Genomic DNA, 16,218 nt, shown 5'->3' on the forward strand with positions numbered 1-16,218 from the left:
GATTGACTCTCCAGCTACATTAAAATGGGCACCATAAGCCTATATCCTGACACATCAATCACCTCATTAATGGGTAACAATTAAGTTCTACACAGCCCAACATCACCGCAAGACTAAGAATTGCACAAGTGTACGACTCTCAGAGCACAACAAGATTTTCTCCAAATTGTCAAGGATGACAAGGAGATGCACAGGTACCTAAGGCACAACTGTGTCCATACAGAAGCCACTGAGTATCCAGCATTTTTATCTAACCATTGCAGTATGCAGTATACTGTCAACTTAGTGGTACAGAGATTTATGACACCATTTAAATATGCAGTGCTTGATCAGTCCACACTACAACTGCTACTTCAACTAAATTAACTTATGAAATGAAAATTAAAACAGCTGCAGCCATCTCTTGTGCATGTCATTTATATAAGTACTTCTCATGTTTCATTATACGATCTTCAACTCCCTTAACCAAAGTAAATTGGGAGTAATCCAATCTTGGGTGCAGTCACAACAGGAGCCAATATTAAATAATCCATGTCTGCCTCTGATTTACATAACAACCACTTTGTTGATCAAGGGACAACTGTTAGGACAACATTAAAACCAGAATGTCAGTTGGTTGATGAACGAGGGGTAGTGTTGGGTAAACCAGGGATCTATGGACACCAATTCTTTAACTACAGCTCCTGTTAGGACTGTACATAAGACTAGATTACTCCTAATTTACATTGGTCGTAGGGCATAAGGATGCTATTATGGAACATCAGAGATGATTGCATAAATAACAACCTGCAGCTGTCTCTTTCATTTAAATTTTATTTCACATTGAACAGCTGAAGCCGTCACACTTAAAATACTAAATTCCTTCATCAAAAATTTTTTATAGCAGGAGTGAATTGTTTATGTAGCTTTGAGAATTGTGCACTTTGCAGAAAGTGCAAATGTCACAGTTACAATGTCAGTGTGAAAATTTTAATGAGCCTACGCTTTCAGATATCTGTTATAAACTCTTTTTAGGGACACGAATGGTATTAATATACACTGCTTTCCCTGCATCTTGCAACTGGGCCTGTATCCTGACTGCTTATGATTATTTCAGGGAAAATTCTACAATACTGCTCAAATGCGTGGGATCCGTCCTAAACAGTACTAGCAAGATATTAACATAATACATAAAGTGCAGCATGAACATTTACAGGTTTACTTTTATCACCCAATAGCATCCCACAGACACCGAAAAATTGGCAGAATCTTGAGAAACTAGCTATTCACAAAACCCTGCTTAAGAAATATCAGGAATAAGCACTGACAAATTTCAGAATACACCACAGCAAATTTCAGAATACACCACAGCAAATTTCAGAATACACCACAGCAAATTTCAGAATACACCACAGCAAATTTCAGAATACACCACAGCAAATTTCAGAATACACCACAGCAAATTTCAGAATACACCACAGCAAATTTCAGAATACACCACAGTCCTTTACATATCACTCCAGTGATGAGCACGAGGACTGTATTATGTATTGCAAGTACAGAGGTGCTTAAGTAATCATCCACTCAAACACTGAATACTTCCTATAGTATTTTCATGCAAAGTTGTACAATGGGACATACTTTCTACCCTACATTTATTAACAATACTTTTCAGACCATGGATGCAAATGTGCCTGACGTTCAGTCACAGGACACACCTACAAATTAAAATCTTGCAGTCCCACTGCACAATATTTACAGTGAAGATGTGCTCAGCTTTTCACCTGCAGAATAAGGAGTAGAACGCAGTCTTGGCTGTGATGAAATTATTGTTTGTTTATTCATCAATGAGTCATTTCTTGCATAATTCAAGGCATCTTCAGATTGGTTGATGTTGATAAGCAAGTTGAAAATATCTATGATAAAACATCTACAAAAATACATTTCCTTCATGGGGATGTTTTATTGATATCCATAACTTAATCTGAAGATGCCTTGAATTAGGCAAAACACACACCACTGATGAACAAATAACCAGTAATTTCAACATTGCAACCGAAAGTCTTCTCATTCTATATACTGGTTGCTGTATCTGAACACCATAGAGTGTGGAAAACCTTTTATACTTTTAGAATAGTTTTGCCACTACTTTATGCAGCTAAATTAACAGTTTAGCTATTATTACCATCAGAGGCAAGACTTCCTATGGTGTTCATCCCTGAATCTGCCACAAAGACTCTGTCCAAGCTGCTGTCGTACCAGAGTGTCACATAGGGCCCCGACACTTCCTCCAGCACATGGACACGCTGTCCAGAACCGTCCATCAGGATCTTGTCCACATGCACATGTGAAGACGAACCGAAAGCCACAAACATGTATCTGCAGCACAATACCAGTCACAGTTCATGTTACGTTAGTTTCTTATTTTTATGAGATGTGTAGCATTCTTACTAAAACTAGTATTCTTTACAGCATATTTGAAATCAACAAATCGTACAAGGCAGTCAGCTTCAAATTCTTTTAATTGTTGCCTGCCAAATCATTTGGTTTCTACAATATTTCAAAATACATCAAAACAGACTGCTAGACAACAACACAGTTAAGACCTGAAGTACTGAGTAATGGAAATGGCGTAAGTCTGGTTATGCTAGAAAAAGGAAACACTGAACCAACCACTACCCTGTCCTCTCTCATCCACTTCAAAATGGCGGACACTAACTTCTCATGGAATTCCAATATGCACAAAATAGACACTATGAGAATTTTAATTAAGTTCATGAAATTCTAACCAAATTGTCACCTATTAATATGAAGGAGACCTTAGCCCATGCTACAGATTCATCACAACTATTTCCATTTCACGAAATACAGGAGGAAAATTAACAGGGGTCGGTCTCATTTCAGTTTGTGTGGATGAAACCACACAACCCAAATAGGGAAAGGGTTAAAGCTGAAGTTTGGTTTTGTGTTCAATCAACACAAGAACAGTTCTGCAACCTCATGTTCACAAAAATAGGAAGTTCATTGCAACATTTACTGTCAAACCCAATGAAAGTGCAAATATAGTTCCTGATGCTACATGCTTACAGACTTCAGCACTTTATATTTTCCTTCTACGTACTGAGTGCTAGACCAATTGTCATACTTAGCATGTAATAGTTATGAATTCTGTACAAGGGATGATCAACAAAGACATTCTTTCTTGTTGCTTCTGTGACAGTTTCCTATCTGTACCATGAAACAGAAAGTGCGAGTTTGTATGTCTGATGCTCACAGGTGGCAGCACATGCTTTACAGTAGGTTGGTAGTAATGTTCTACAGAGGTGATGCAAGAGGAGCAGTATGGCACAATGGAAGTCCATGTTTGTTTAAACAAATGCAAAGCTGCAGCAAGCTTACAGTGAAGACGCACTACTTTGTGCAACAGTTTTTAAATGATCAACCTGTGTGTTAAACAAGGTGGGCTTTGTGCTTTGGCTGCTACTGTGACTGAAGTCAACACCACCAGGGTGCTGTGACTGTCCTTTACCATCAGCACCTCTATGCAGTGTTGAAAATTTGATATGGCAGTTTCTTTACAAGTACAGGATCATATTCCTATGACCCATACTTTTACCTGTTGGGTGGCACATCTTCCAATCCAAACAACAGGCTGTGCCAGTAGAGACAAGCCATGAGGTGCTGCATCTCTCTTCTGACTGGGGGTGGGGGTGGGGGGGGGGGGGGGGTGGAGATATCACCAATGAATAGTCATGGATCAGATGCATCATGAACCTGAGGGGAAACAAGCCCAGCACAGTATGGGAATTGCTCAGTTTTCCAACACCAAAATATAGGTGAAAGTTGTTCCATCTGCAGGGAAAGTGATGGTGATGGCATTTTTTGACTGTCCTGGAATGATTTACCAGTGTGCAGTTCCCTCACACTATTGTTACAGCAGCATACTGCAAATCAGTATTAGCTAAAATGATGAAATGCACTGCAAGAGGAGACCAGAAGTTTCTCTGACTGGACGGCAATGTGTGGATTCATATCACAAATCAAGTCTTGCAGTTTGTGGTTTAGTTAACATTACCTGTTTACTGCATCCATCTTCTAGCCCCAACCTTGTACCATGCCATTTTCTTTTCAATTCCTGTCAGTAAAAGCAATCCTTTGGGGCATTTTATTTGAGAAATCTACGCAGTGCTCAAGAAAAGTGACAATTCTCAAGGACCTGACAAAAAATGGTCTGCTCTGTGTGTTCGAGCACTGGCAGAGATGCTATAAAAAGTGCATTTCAGTAAGAAGGAAATACTTTGAAATAGATGCTAAACTGAAATGGACTAATAAACATCTGTGAATAAAATTAGTCTCCATCTGCTAATTGGCTCTCTTAATTTGTATGACGACGAGTGACTCACTGGAGAAACCAGAGTAGTAGATATCAGGTAACATGCTACATGGAAAAATTTTCATGTCTTTTACATGAACAAACAGCAGCATTGTTATTTTAATGCCACATATTTCTACACAGAGGGCAAATTGGCACAGTAAAGCCACAGTCACAGTATTTAAACAATTGCACAAACCCAAGAGGCAAGAATACAGGCTATTGGAAACTCATCACACGCTCCAGTGGTCAGCTGCAGAACAACTACAAAGTTAGTGAGGCTTTATGTTGCCTGTGTCATTGCTAAGCATATAAATTCAAATGGACATCTATAGCAAACTAGATTGTTAGGCCATTATAGCACTTATGACAGAGCACTATAACATTGTTACTGCAAGCACATAAAATTCATTAACAACTTTAATGCTACGACTTCTTTCCCAAGAAAGGAATGTCCTGGCAGTAAGAGAAATCATGTTGATTTATACATCTGGAGTAATTAGTAATCAAAAGAATGCAAATCATTCTAGTCTAGTATTATTTAGGGGAAAACTTTATAATGGTGAGTGAACATGATGTAAGATACAAGTTACATAGAGGGGACACTTCAGGATGTATATAGTGTAACTGGAAAAATTCACACCAGGCTGAATTAACGTCAGCTTTGAATAATATTCGGGAACCCTAGGTCAGGAGATTCCATGGTAACGTGGCATAATAGTCTGCTGTTGTTAAAACCAATCCCTACAACAAGTTTAAATTGGTAAACTGGTAGGACACAGAACTTCAGGAAACACCTCTATAGCTCCGAGAATATGTAATTGTGTGTTTTTTTACACAGGAGTAAATGAAACTGTTCTGGTTCTATGATGGTAGATCCCTGTTAAGTCAGAATTCAAGGTGGCAAAAAAGTATTCTACCAGCTGTCAACAACCAGTCAAGTTCTTTCAATTGTGAGATAACTAAAGCGAAAAATTAACTGAAGGTAAGAATAAAGTTAAGAACTGCTGGCCAAAAACCGGCTTCCAGGAGCCCATCTGAACTGCCCTTAGCCATATACATAAACACACACTAAGTGAAGGTTCGTACTGGCCAGCAAGTCATGTTACTAGTCACATTTACATTTACATTTACATTTACAAGCAGACAAAGCAAACTGCCTTGTCGATAGCTCTTGACACTGAGACTGATTAATCTTCACAGCTGATACATACCCCTGATCTGGGACGACGGCTACACTCAGCGGCGGTTCAGCCCCCGTGCTTCTTAACAACACAGCCACAGTCTTCGTGTTCATGCTCATCGCACTCACTGTTGCGAGCTCAGCATCGCTCCAGTACACATTGTTACCATACGAATCTGCGAATGTCACTTGTTAGTCAGAAAAAAGTGCCATTTACTTACAGCATCATGATGAAACAGTCCACCCTACTCACCATATGACAAGCTCGTAATCCTCCCAATTCCTTTCTCGAGAAGTGGTCTAATTAAATTAGTAGACATCGCCATTGAGAACAATTTCTTCTCTTCGCTCTCACTCATTATTAGCACATCTAGAAGCAGTAATGTTAACGTTAAGTTTTATACATTCACTTTCAACATTTCTGTGGTCAGTTAACATGAAAGGTTCAGAAATTTCTTGCAACACAAGTTCAATAAGGAACCTATCCACTCCATTTTGGCAACTGCATAGTTAAATTTAAATAGGAGCCACACATTAGGTTAACAAAATAAGCTAAATATCAAAATATGGCCAACAGTCAATAGAGCTGCCACGGCACACTAACAATGAGATTCTATACTGCACTTTCCAAACAACTTTTTAAGGACTCATTACACTACAGATGGGCATTCCCAGTACAAAATTTTAGGAATGATCATAAGACATACGGAATGAAAGCCTTTGAATCTAAAAATCTAATTATCAACCACGCCCACAAATTACATCTAAGGGTTGGAACTAACAGCACAAATCTTTACCAACTACTCAAGATACTACGGCTAATTTCACACCGATTTGTACAACAATATAGTAAGTCCCATTATCACATGACAAAATGTTAGTATGGCAATGTTACTCTTTGCTGTGTGAAAGACGAGACATTGACGTCAATTCTTGCATTCACTCTTTGTTAACATTTTGTGAAAATGCTTACTTTTACAATGTAAAAGGAGTTAAGAGGAAACTTCTCAAAATTTGTGAGCTATTTCAGAAGACTAATCTTACATGGGAAGGTATTTTCACATACCTCCTCCCAATCACGTTTTTCAGTGTTATTGCATTAATCCTTATTTCTTGAAAGTTAATAACCAAACATCTTGCAATAGTCTCTTCAGGGATCTTTGGATTCATACACCTTAATGCCAATACATAGTCCCTAATGGTATGTGGTTAAGAAGGGACTTAGGATGAACTGACCAGTTCACAACCATAGTACTGGAGTATAAGGGTGCAGAATTATGTTTTTTGGTCGCAATAGGTAGAATGCTTGCACACTTGCCATTTTAAATACTGGAGTAATCATGCTCAGTGACATATGATTAGCTCGAATAATTTATGTTCTGTATTTAATGCTATTCTGCATTTGGTTTGTGTTCTCGTATGTCCAACATGCTCCTCGGACATTATGGGGCACCACGAGACTACTACCTGACATGCTTACATTATCACACGTGTCAGTGCGCATTATCAAGGAGCTCCTCCCCCGTCTGAAGTTCCATGCTTCTCGAGAAAGAAGAACTGAGATGCTGGACACCAAACCAGCAGGACGTGTTAAGCAGACCTTGTCTAATTGAACATTTACTATTCAATTTGGAAAGGTTATCTTAACTCTTACTTCTGAATAATAAATGGTTGCTTTTGAGAACTTTATTCCTCCACATTCATTCGAATATAAATTGATCAGTACAAGAAGATTAACTTCAAAGTGAGGCTTCCATCAAGTTTCAATCCCGTTCAAGATAGTTATTGGTAACCACCTTAAGAGGGAGAATTTTCCATACAACCTTTGCATTACAAACCAAAACAGGCAGTGGATTTTTCTAATCCAGCGCAAAAAGAGAAAGTTTCCCAGTAGATCAGAAAAATTCCCAGACATCCAGAGAAACTGGAAAGAATTCTTTATTAGCTATTGCTCCTCAAAGTAATCAAAATTTGGACTAGAGGACAGTGTTCTGCGAAGAGCTAATTTCCACTGGTAAATACCACTTACACAAAGAAAGTGCTGAGGTGACAAGCAGCAGAGTTTTCTGATTTCAGTGTACCTGTTTTCCTCCTCATATGCACACAAATAAATAGAGAGACTTGGAAATAATTTCCATATTTACCCCTGAAGATATGAACGTCATGCCTAATTGAAGGTAAATATTTTTTTCATTGACAGCTTGTAGTGGCAACTTCCTATTTTTTGTATGCAATTTGTTCTATAAATCCAATGACGACTCACCATCTACAAGGAGTTGGAATACCGTATAAATCAAAACAAAGTTGGTCCATTGTAATATGACACACAATTTAGGTCGAATGAATGACGATACAGCTACAGTAGTTTGGTTCGAGTCTTAAGCTTAGCAGTTAAGCTTTACCAGGTAGCCATTGCTATGCGTCAGGCGCTCCGTCCATATTTATACGGGTACCCTTCCTTTTTCACGTGCTTCGTCTGGTTTGAACTGATTGCTTATTTTTCTTTGAGCTGATAAGTGCCATTCTCTTTGTTATAAGTGTTTACGCCACTCTAAGCTGAAAATGCATTATTATACTGTCATACACTGTTTGTCGCATTCTGATGATGAGTGTTTACGGCCTGTCGCTGCTCGCGGCCTGGCTTGCTTTTGTGCACACCGCCGCCGCCGCTTAAAAAGAGAGAGAGAGAAAATCGTCTCATTAGCGAAACAATGGCAAGAGACTGCTATTTCTTGTTACTTACACTGCTCCTTTCTTTTATAATGATCAACAAGAACCAAATAATAGACTGCGTATAATAGAAGATGTTCTGAACAAGAGTTTCGTGAAAATTTTTCTCCGTTTGAAAATCTTTGCAGACGCCTCTTTAGTACATTACATTCTGCACAGAAATTAGAGTCATCTTAGATTCAAAAATCTAGTCAATTGCCATGCTTCATTTCCGACTATCACTATTAGGCATAAGAATAATACGAATATAAAAATGAGATGATATGATATGTATATTCTTCCGCGTTTGCTGTTGTCCCACTCTAGTTTCATAGTTTATTAGGCAGACAGGATTTAAATGAGATAGCAGCAAACACGAAAGAATAAATGGCAAAATGTTTATATTCATATTATTCTTATGGTGAAGAGAATACTGCATGTGATTCACAATTCATAAAATTTCCTACTAGCAATCTCCTCTTCTGACAGCGAGGAAAACATTCAGAATGTAGAGTTGGCCATATTGACAAACATCCCAAACAGTCTTGCTAGTCGGATTTTCGTAGTACATTGAAATGCTGCTACCGTATTTACTCGAATCTAAGCCGCACTCGAATCTAAGCCGCACCTGAAAAATGAGACTCGAAATAAAGGAAAAAAAAAAATTCCCGAATCTAAGCCGCACCGGAAATTTGAGACTCGAAATTCAAGGGGAGAGTAAAGTTTTAGGCTGCACCTCCAAATCGAAACAAAGTTGGTCCATTGTAATATGAGACACAATTTAGGTCGAATGAATGATGATACAGCTACAGTAGTTTGGTTCGAGTCGTAAGCTTAGCAGTTAAGCTTTACCAGGTAGCCATTGCTATGCGTCAGGCGCTCCGTCCGTATTTATACGGGTACCCTTCCTTTTTCACTTGCTTCGTCTGGTTTGAATTGATTGCTTATTTTGCTTTGATCTGATAAGTGCTGTTTTCTTTGTTATAGGTGTTTGCGTCACTCTAAGCTGAAAATGTATTACTCTACTGTGTCACGCATTGTTTGTCGCATTCTGATAGTGCATGTTTACGGCCTGTCGCCGCTCGCGGCATGGCTTGCTTTTGTGCGCGCTACTGCCGCTTACAATTAAAAAAAAAAGAGAGAGTAATCGTCTCATTAGCGAAACAATGGCAAGTGACTGCTATTTGTTGTTACTTACACTGTTGCTTTCTTTGATATTGATCAACAAGAACCAAATAATAGACTGCGCATGATAGAACATGTTCTGAACGAGAGTTAGGCGAAAATGTTTCTCCGTTTGAAAATCTTTGCGGCCGCTTCTTTAGTACATCAAATTCTGCACAGAAATTAGTCATCTTAGAATTAAAAATCTAGTCAGTTGCCGTGCTTCATTTCTGACAGTATCACTATTAGGCATAAGAATAATACGAATATAAACATGACACGATACGCATATTCTTCCGCGTTTGCTGTTGTCTCACTGTACTTTCGTAGTTTATTAGGCAGGCAGGATTTAAATGAGATAGCAGCAAACACGAAAAAATACATGACAAAATGTTGATATTCGTATTATTCTTATGGTGAAGAGAATACTGCATGTGATTCACATTTCATCAGGTTCCTATTAGCAACCATCTCTTCTCACAGGTAGGAAAAAAATTCAGAAAGTAGAGTTGGCCATATTGACAAACATCCCAAACAGTCTTGCATGTCGGATTTTCGTAGTACATTGAAATTCTGCTACATTCGAAGATGAACAATACGGAATTTGTATTTACTTCATTGGATAATGAATGAATGTGCAGTGGTCGAAACTCGGGGCGGAGAAAAAAAGCTCGTCTTCCACTCTTTTTTTTTTAATTTATTTACTGACGCGGAGGTTTTGGCGCCAGTATTTATCTTTGTGCCTACTAAGCATGCCTGTGTAGCGCTACATATATTCGACGGCAGAAGTTAGTTGTGGCGGCACCTACCAACATTTTTCAGAACTTCCACGTGCTTTGCACTCGATTCTAAGCCGCAGGCGGCTTTTTGGATTACAAAAACCGGAAAAAAAGTGCGGCTTAGATACGAGTAAATACGGTACATTCGAAGATGAACAATACAGAATTTGTTGGTTGGTTCGTTTTGGGGTTTGATGGGGGCTAAACATCGAGGTCATCAGTCTGCAGTTAAAAACAGACATACTTGTAAAAGGCCTATACAGTAGAAGCATAACCTCTGCACCCAGAGGGAGGGAACACCAAGGGGTACAGAGCTAAAATACACCGCAGTAACACAAAATACAGGACACTTAGAAGGAGCACAGCAAATAGTCGACTAGAGCAAAACAGACTACAGTGGTTGAAGGATCAGGTAAAAGGTCAACCACTCAACTACAAACGAAGAACCTCCAGCTGGAAAGCATTGATAGAGATACCAACACAACTTGTTACCATAAAAGACACTATTTTGGTATCCACGTCACAATTAAAGGTCGCTGGAGTGGGTGTAGCCTGAGAAACCATGCGAGAGCGCCCACACTAGAGCGAGTGATAAAACCCAGCTGCACGGATAAAACGTAAAACTGAGTCAGCTATAGAGGCATTGTCACTGAGATTTAAAGGAAGTGCAGCTGGTAAATTAAAGGACTGCCGCAAGGGGGCTAAAAGGGGGCAGTCCAGCAGAAGATGGACCACTGTCAGCCCTGCATCACAGCGACACTTGCGCAGGTTCTCACAGCGAAGGAGATAGCTGTGGGTCAACCGCATATGTCCAATTTGGAGATGGCAGAGAACAACTGAGTCCCTACGCCTGCCCCTCAAGGATGAGTTCCATACAGCCGTGGACGACTTGACCATACGGAGCTAATTTGGCGTGTTCAAGACAGACCATTCAGAGCTCCGGACATCGCGGACCTTGCGATGTAGGGCTGACCGGAGGTTTCTTTCCAAGAGATCAAGCTCCAGGGGTGGTGAAGTGGTGGCCTGCTTGGCCAACCGATCGACACATTCGTTTCCTGGAATGCCGATGTGGCCCGGGGTCCACACAAACATCGCTGAACGACCACACTCGGCGAAAGCAGAAACAGCATCTTTAATACCGCGCACCAAAGGGTCCCAAGAGAAACACTGGTCGAGTGCTTGCAATCCACTCAGGGAGTCACTGCATATGACAAATGACTCTACAGGGCAGGAGGAAAGGTGAGCGAGTGCACAATAAAGAGCAACCAGCTCCGCAGTGAAAACACTGCTCCCACAAGGCAGGGAATGCTGCTCAACGTAGTCGCCGTGGATGAAAGCAAACCCAGTGCGTCCATCGACCACAGAACCATTGGTGTAGACTACATCTGCGTCGCGAAACGAGGCAAAAAGAGCCAGGAATTGTTGAAGACTGGCAGGTGGAACAGATGGCTTGGAGTCGCAGGACAAATCCAAGCAAAGCCGCAAGCGAGAGGGGGGGGGGGGGACCAAGGAGGAGTAGAAGAAAAGGGCCAGAAGCATGGAGGAAGGGGAAAGGACTCGAGTGATGAGAGAAGGGAACAAATGTGGACCGCGATCGGGAGACCCGACCTAGGCCGCCGTTGTGGGGAGGGGAGTGCAGAAGATGGAAAAAGGAGCCTGCGGTTTGGGTGGTCGGGCGAGGCATAGACGCGGGCGATTTACGACGCAAGCAACTGTTGGCAGTGGAATCGTAGGGGAGTGATTATAGCTTCTATAAGAAGGCTAGTCACCGAACTAGTGCGGAAGGCACCTGTCGCCAGTCTGACGCCACAATGGAGAATGGGGTCGAGGATCTGCAACATTGAAGGTGCTGCTGAGTCTTACACCACACTCCCTTAGTCGAGACGGGAATGGACGAAGGCATCATAGAGCTGTAGGAGGGTTGTTCGTGCAGCCCCCCAAACGGTGTGGCTGAGGCAGCGAAGGATGTTGAGGTGCCGCCAGCACCGTTGTTTAAGCTCACAAAGATGAGGTGTCCAAGTGAGCCGAGCATCAAACAGCATGCCAAGGAAGCGATGCATCTCCTCAATACGAAGGCGTTCATTGGCAAGGTAGAGCTCTGGATGGAGGTGGACCGTTCGACGACGACTGAAATGCATCACTCAGGTCTTAGAGGCTGAGAACTGAAAACCATGGTTGGATGCCCAAAAATGTGCATTACGGATAGCTCTCTGCAGCTGCCGTTCAGTGACACTGATGCTTGGGGAACTGTAATAAAGACAAAAGTCATCGGCATATAGAGAGGAACAGACCAATGAGCCCACTGCAGCCGCAAGACCATTAATCGCCACCAAAAAGAGGGGAACACTGAGAACCGAGCATATAGTCATCGGCATATAGAGAGTAACAGACCAATGAGCCCACTGCAGCTGCAAGACCATTAATCGCCACCAAAAAGAGGAGAACACTGAGAACTGAGCCCTGCGGGACACCATTCTCCTGAATATGAGCAGAGCTAAAATACGTGCCAACTCTAACCCGAAAGGAGTGATTGGAGAGAAAATTCCGTAGAAAAATTGGAAGTGGACCCCGTAAGCCCCATTCGTGCAGCGTAGCAAGGATATGATGGTGCCAGGTGTTATCGTACACCTTCCGAAGATCAAAGAAAACAGCAGCTAGATGTTCTCTCCGAGAAAAAGCTGTACGAATAGCCGACTCTAGCGAGACTAAATTGTCGATCGCTGGGGGGCCCTGATTGAAGCCCCCCTGTTGCTGGGCCAAGAGGCCCTGAGCTTCGAGGATCCACATGAGCTGCCGACTCACCATCCGTTCCAGGAATTTGCACATAAAGTTGGTAAGGCTCATAGGGCGATAGCTATCAATCGCCAGCGGATGTGCACCAGGTTTCAGCACTGGGGTGGTAATGCTATCCTGCCAACGAGTTGGGAAAATGCCCTCCGTCCAGATGCGGTTAAACCGGGCGAGTAATTCACCCTTACAGTGCGCCGAGAGATGGCGAAGAAACTGGTTGTGAATTTGGTCTGGAGCTGGAGAGGTATTGGGGCAAGCTGTAAGGGCATTTTGGAACTCTCATTCACTAAACGGGGCATTGTATTGTTCCCAACGGTGCGTGTGAAACGACAACTGCATATGCCCAGCGTGCTCTTTAATGGCGCGGAATTCTGCACTGTAGCCTGCTGTAGCGGAAATAAGAGCGAAGTACTCTGCCAGATGTTCGGTGATGGCAATTGGGTCAGTACAAAGAGTACCCCGAAGAGAAAGGCAAGGGACAGATGCATGAAGGCGAAAGCCAAAAATGCGCCGAACCCGTGACCACACCTGAGATGGGGAGTTGCGAGAACCTATGGTGGCAACATATTGTTCCCAACAGTCCTGTTTGCTCTGCTGGATTAACCACCGAGCCTGGGCCCGCAGCCATTTAAAGGCAACCAGATTCTCTAGGGAAGGATGATGCCGGTGTCGTTGCAGGGCTCGCTGGTGGTCCCGGATAGCTTCTTCAATCTCTGGTGTCCACCAGAGATTGAAGTATGCCTTAGGGTACTGGAAGAGCAGGGGACAGTTGCTTCAGCAGCAGAGACAATGGCCATAGTGATCTCGTCCACTGCCAAATCAATGTCACCAGGAAGCAGAGCGATGGCCATAGTAGCTGAGGTGTAGGCTAACCAGTCAGCTCCACGAAGAGACCTTCATGGCAGCTGGTCAGGGGGATTGGGACTGAAGAAGAGAAACCAGGATAGGAAAATGGTCGCTACCACAGAGGTCGTAGTGGACCTTCAAACTGAGGAATGGAAGAAGACCTGGGCTACGAAGAGACAGGTCAATGGCCGAGTATGTGCAATGAGTCAAGCTAAAATATGTGGGAGCACCAGTGTTAAGGAGGCAAATGTCCTGCTGTGCCAATAGAGCCTCAATGTTCCTACCCTGGCCTGAGATCTGGGCCCCACCCCATAAAGGGTGGTGGGCGTTAAGGTCCCCCAAAAGGAGGAATGGCAGGGGGAGCTGGGCGAACAAGTCAGCTAGGTCAGCAAGAGGGACAACCTTATCCGGGAGAAGGTAGAGGGAACAGATGGTAAGCTCCATTCCGGCCCGGAAATCCAACAGCCACAGCCTCGATAGCCGTGTGAAGTGGCACTGGGACACTAAGAACAGTGGCAAGAACATAAACACGGACACCGCCAGACACCCTGTCGTATTCTACGCGGTTCTTATAGTAACCCCAGTAGCCACAGAGGGAGGGGGCCCGCCGAACAGGAAACCAGGTTTCCTGTAGGGCCAGGGTCGGCGTCACATCTCTGACATATGCCCAAACCTCCAGCACTTAAAGCAGCACATGGGAGGACGGACGTAAGGCTTAACACCACATCGATATATCATCACCTTGACCTTCTCGGGCAGGGTGTCTCCCTCGATAGCCAAGATGAAGGCGCCGGTGGTGACCCTACTATCTTTAGGCCCCCTGAAGACATGTCGTACAAAGTGGACACCGAAGCATTCCAGATTTGCACGGAGCTCGTCGTCAGACTGCAACAGGAGGTCATGATGAAAAGCAAGTCCCTGAATCACATTGAGGCTCTTATGAGGCGTAATGGAGACTGCAACATCACCGAGCTTGTCACAAGCAAGCAATGCCCACGACCACGCTGGGGATGCTGTCTGTATGAGGATTGCTCCAGACCTCATTTTAGACATGCCCTCAACTTCTCCAATCTTGTCCTCTAAATTTTCCACAAAACACTGAGGCCTTGTGGTCAGAAATGAGTCCCCCATCTGTTTGGCTGCAAACCAGAAATCGAGGAGAATATGTCTCCCCAGGTAATTTAGACCGCCGTTCCTCCCATGGCGTGGACAGGAAAAGGAACGATTGGGGGTCATACTGTAAAGCATTGAACTTTTCTTTCTTAGAGACTCATGCTTGCGCACTATTCGCATTTCATTTCATGGTGGTCCCGCGAGCAGCTAGGGGAAGGAATGTCCACCCAGACAGAGCCCCGCTTTCCTGGGTAAGCCTAATACAACAGGGGTGATGGGGGAGGGGGAAGAGATCGCCCGCTAGCAACTGTTCTATCTCAACAGCCATGCGTCTCCTTGGCGCACAGCACACCTTGAGATTGAGGGTTTTCTTATAGAGGTTTACACCACCCTCGCGACCCAGGCAGTTAAGCCAAGATCCCCGGGCTCTGTACCAGACAACATTCCACCGTCACGCCATACGGTGGTCGTTTAAGCTCGCTCAGAGCTTACGGTATTGAGGACTGGTGGCGCTTCCCAGTCCCCAGCTCATGGACCCCGAGGTTGCTAAGCCCGTACCCAGCAACTAAATGCTGAGCCCCCTGAGGGTACGGAATTTGTATTTACTTCGTTCGGTAATGTATGATAATGCAGTGGTCGAAACTCGGGGTGGAGAAAAAAAGCTCGTCTTCCACTTTTTTGTTTTTAATTTATTTACTGACGCAGATGTTTTGGCGCCAGTATTTATCTTTTGTGCCTGAAAGCATGCCTGTGTAGCGCTACATATATTCGACGGAGGAAGTTACTTGTGGCGGCACCAACCAACATTTTTCAGAACTTCTGCTTACTTTGCACTCAATTCTAAGCTGCAGGCGGTTTTTTGGATTACAAAAACGAGAATAAAAGTGCGGCTTAAATTCGAGTAAATACGGTAATCTGAATAAATTAAAATTTTTGTTCATCTGGGATGCCAGTATCAGGATCTCATGTGGAGCATAGAAAGTGGCTGTACCTGGGCTCACTAATTTGTCAACAGAAGTTGTAATCTCTTGGTTGTTCTGGTCTTCAGTCCTGAGACTGGTTTGATGCAGCTCTCCATGCTACTCTATCCTGTGCAAGCTGCTTCATCTTCCAGTACCTACTCCAACCTACATCCTTCTGAATCTGCTTAATGTATTCATCTCTTGGTCTCCCTCTACGATTTTTACCCTCCATGCTGTCCTCCAATACTAAATTGGTGATCCCTTGATGCCTCAGAACATGCCCTACCAAACAATCCCGTCTTCTAGTCAAGTTGTGCCACG

At 43.1% G+C, this 16,218-nt stretch overlaps 1 protein-coding gene across 1 annotated transcript in view; it reads right to left on the minus strand.

The window, feature by feature from the left end:
* The window catches only part of LOC126188829 (vitellogenin receptor-like), a 209,998-nt gene that overhangs the window by 76,409 nt on the left and 117,371 nt on the right, over positions 1-16,218 (minus strand). Inside the window, exons 14-16 of the mRNA XM_049930442.1 lie at positions 5,788-5,904; positions 5,566-5,710; positions 2,165-2,358 (exon numbers count right to left, since the gene is read on the minus strand). Coding sequence (XP_049786399.1) covers positions 2,165-2,358; positions 5,566-5,710; positions 5,788-5,904 — 456 coding nt within the window. The remainder of the gene's footprint in view (positions 1-2,164; positions 2,359-5,565; positions 5,711-5,787; positions 5,905-16,218) is intronic.

This window comes from Schistocerca cancellata, chromosome 5 (assembly GCF_023864275.1).
Source record: "Schistocerca cancellata isolate TAMUIC-IGC-003103 chromosome 5, iqSchCanc2.1, whole genome shotgun sequence".
Classification (NCBI taxonomy): Eukaryota; Metazoa; Arthropoda; class Insecta; order Orthoptera; family Acrididae; genus Schistocerca; species Schistocerca cancellata.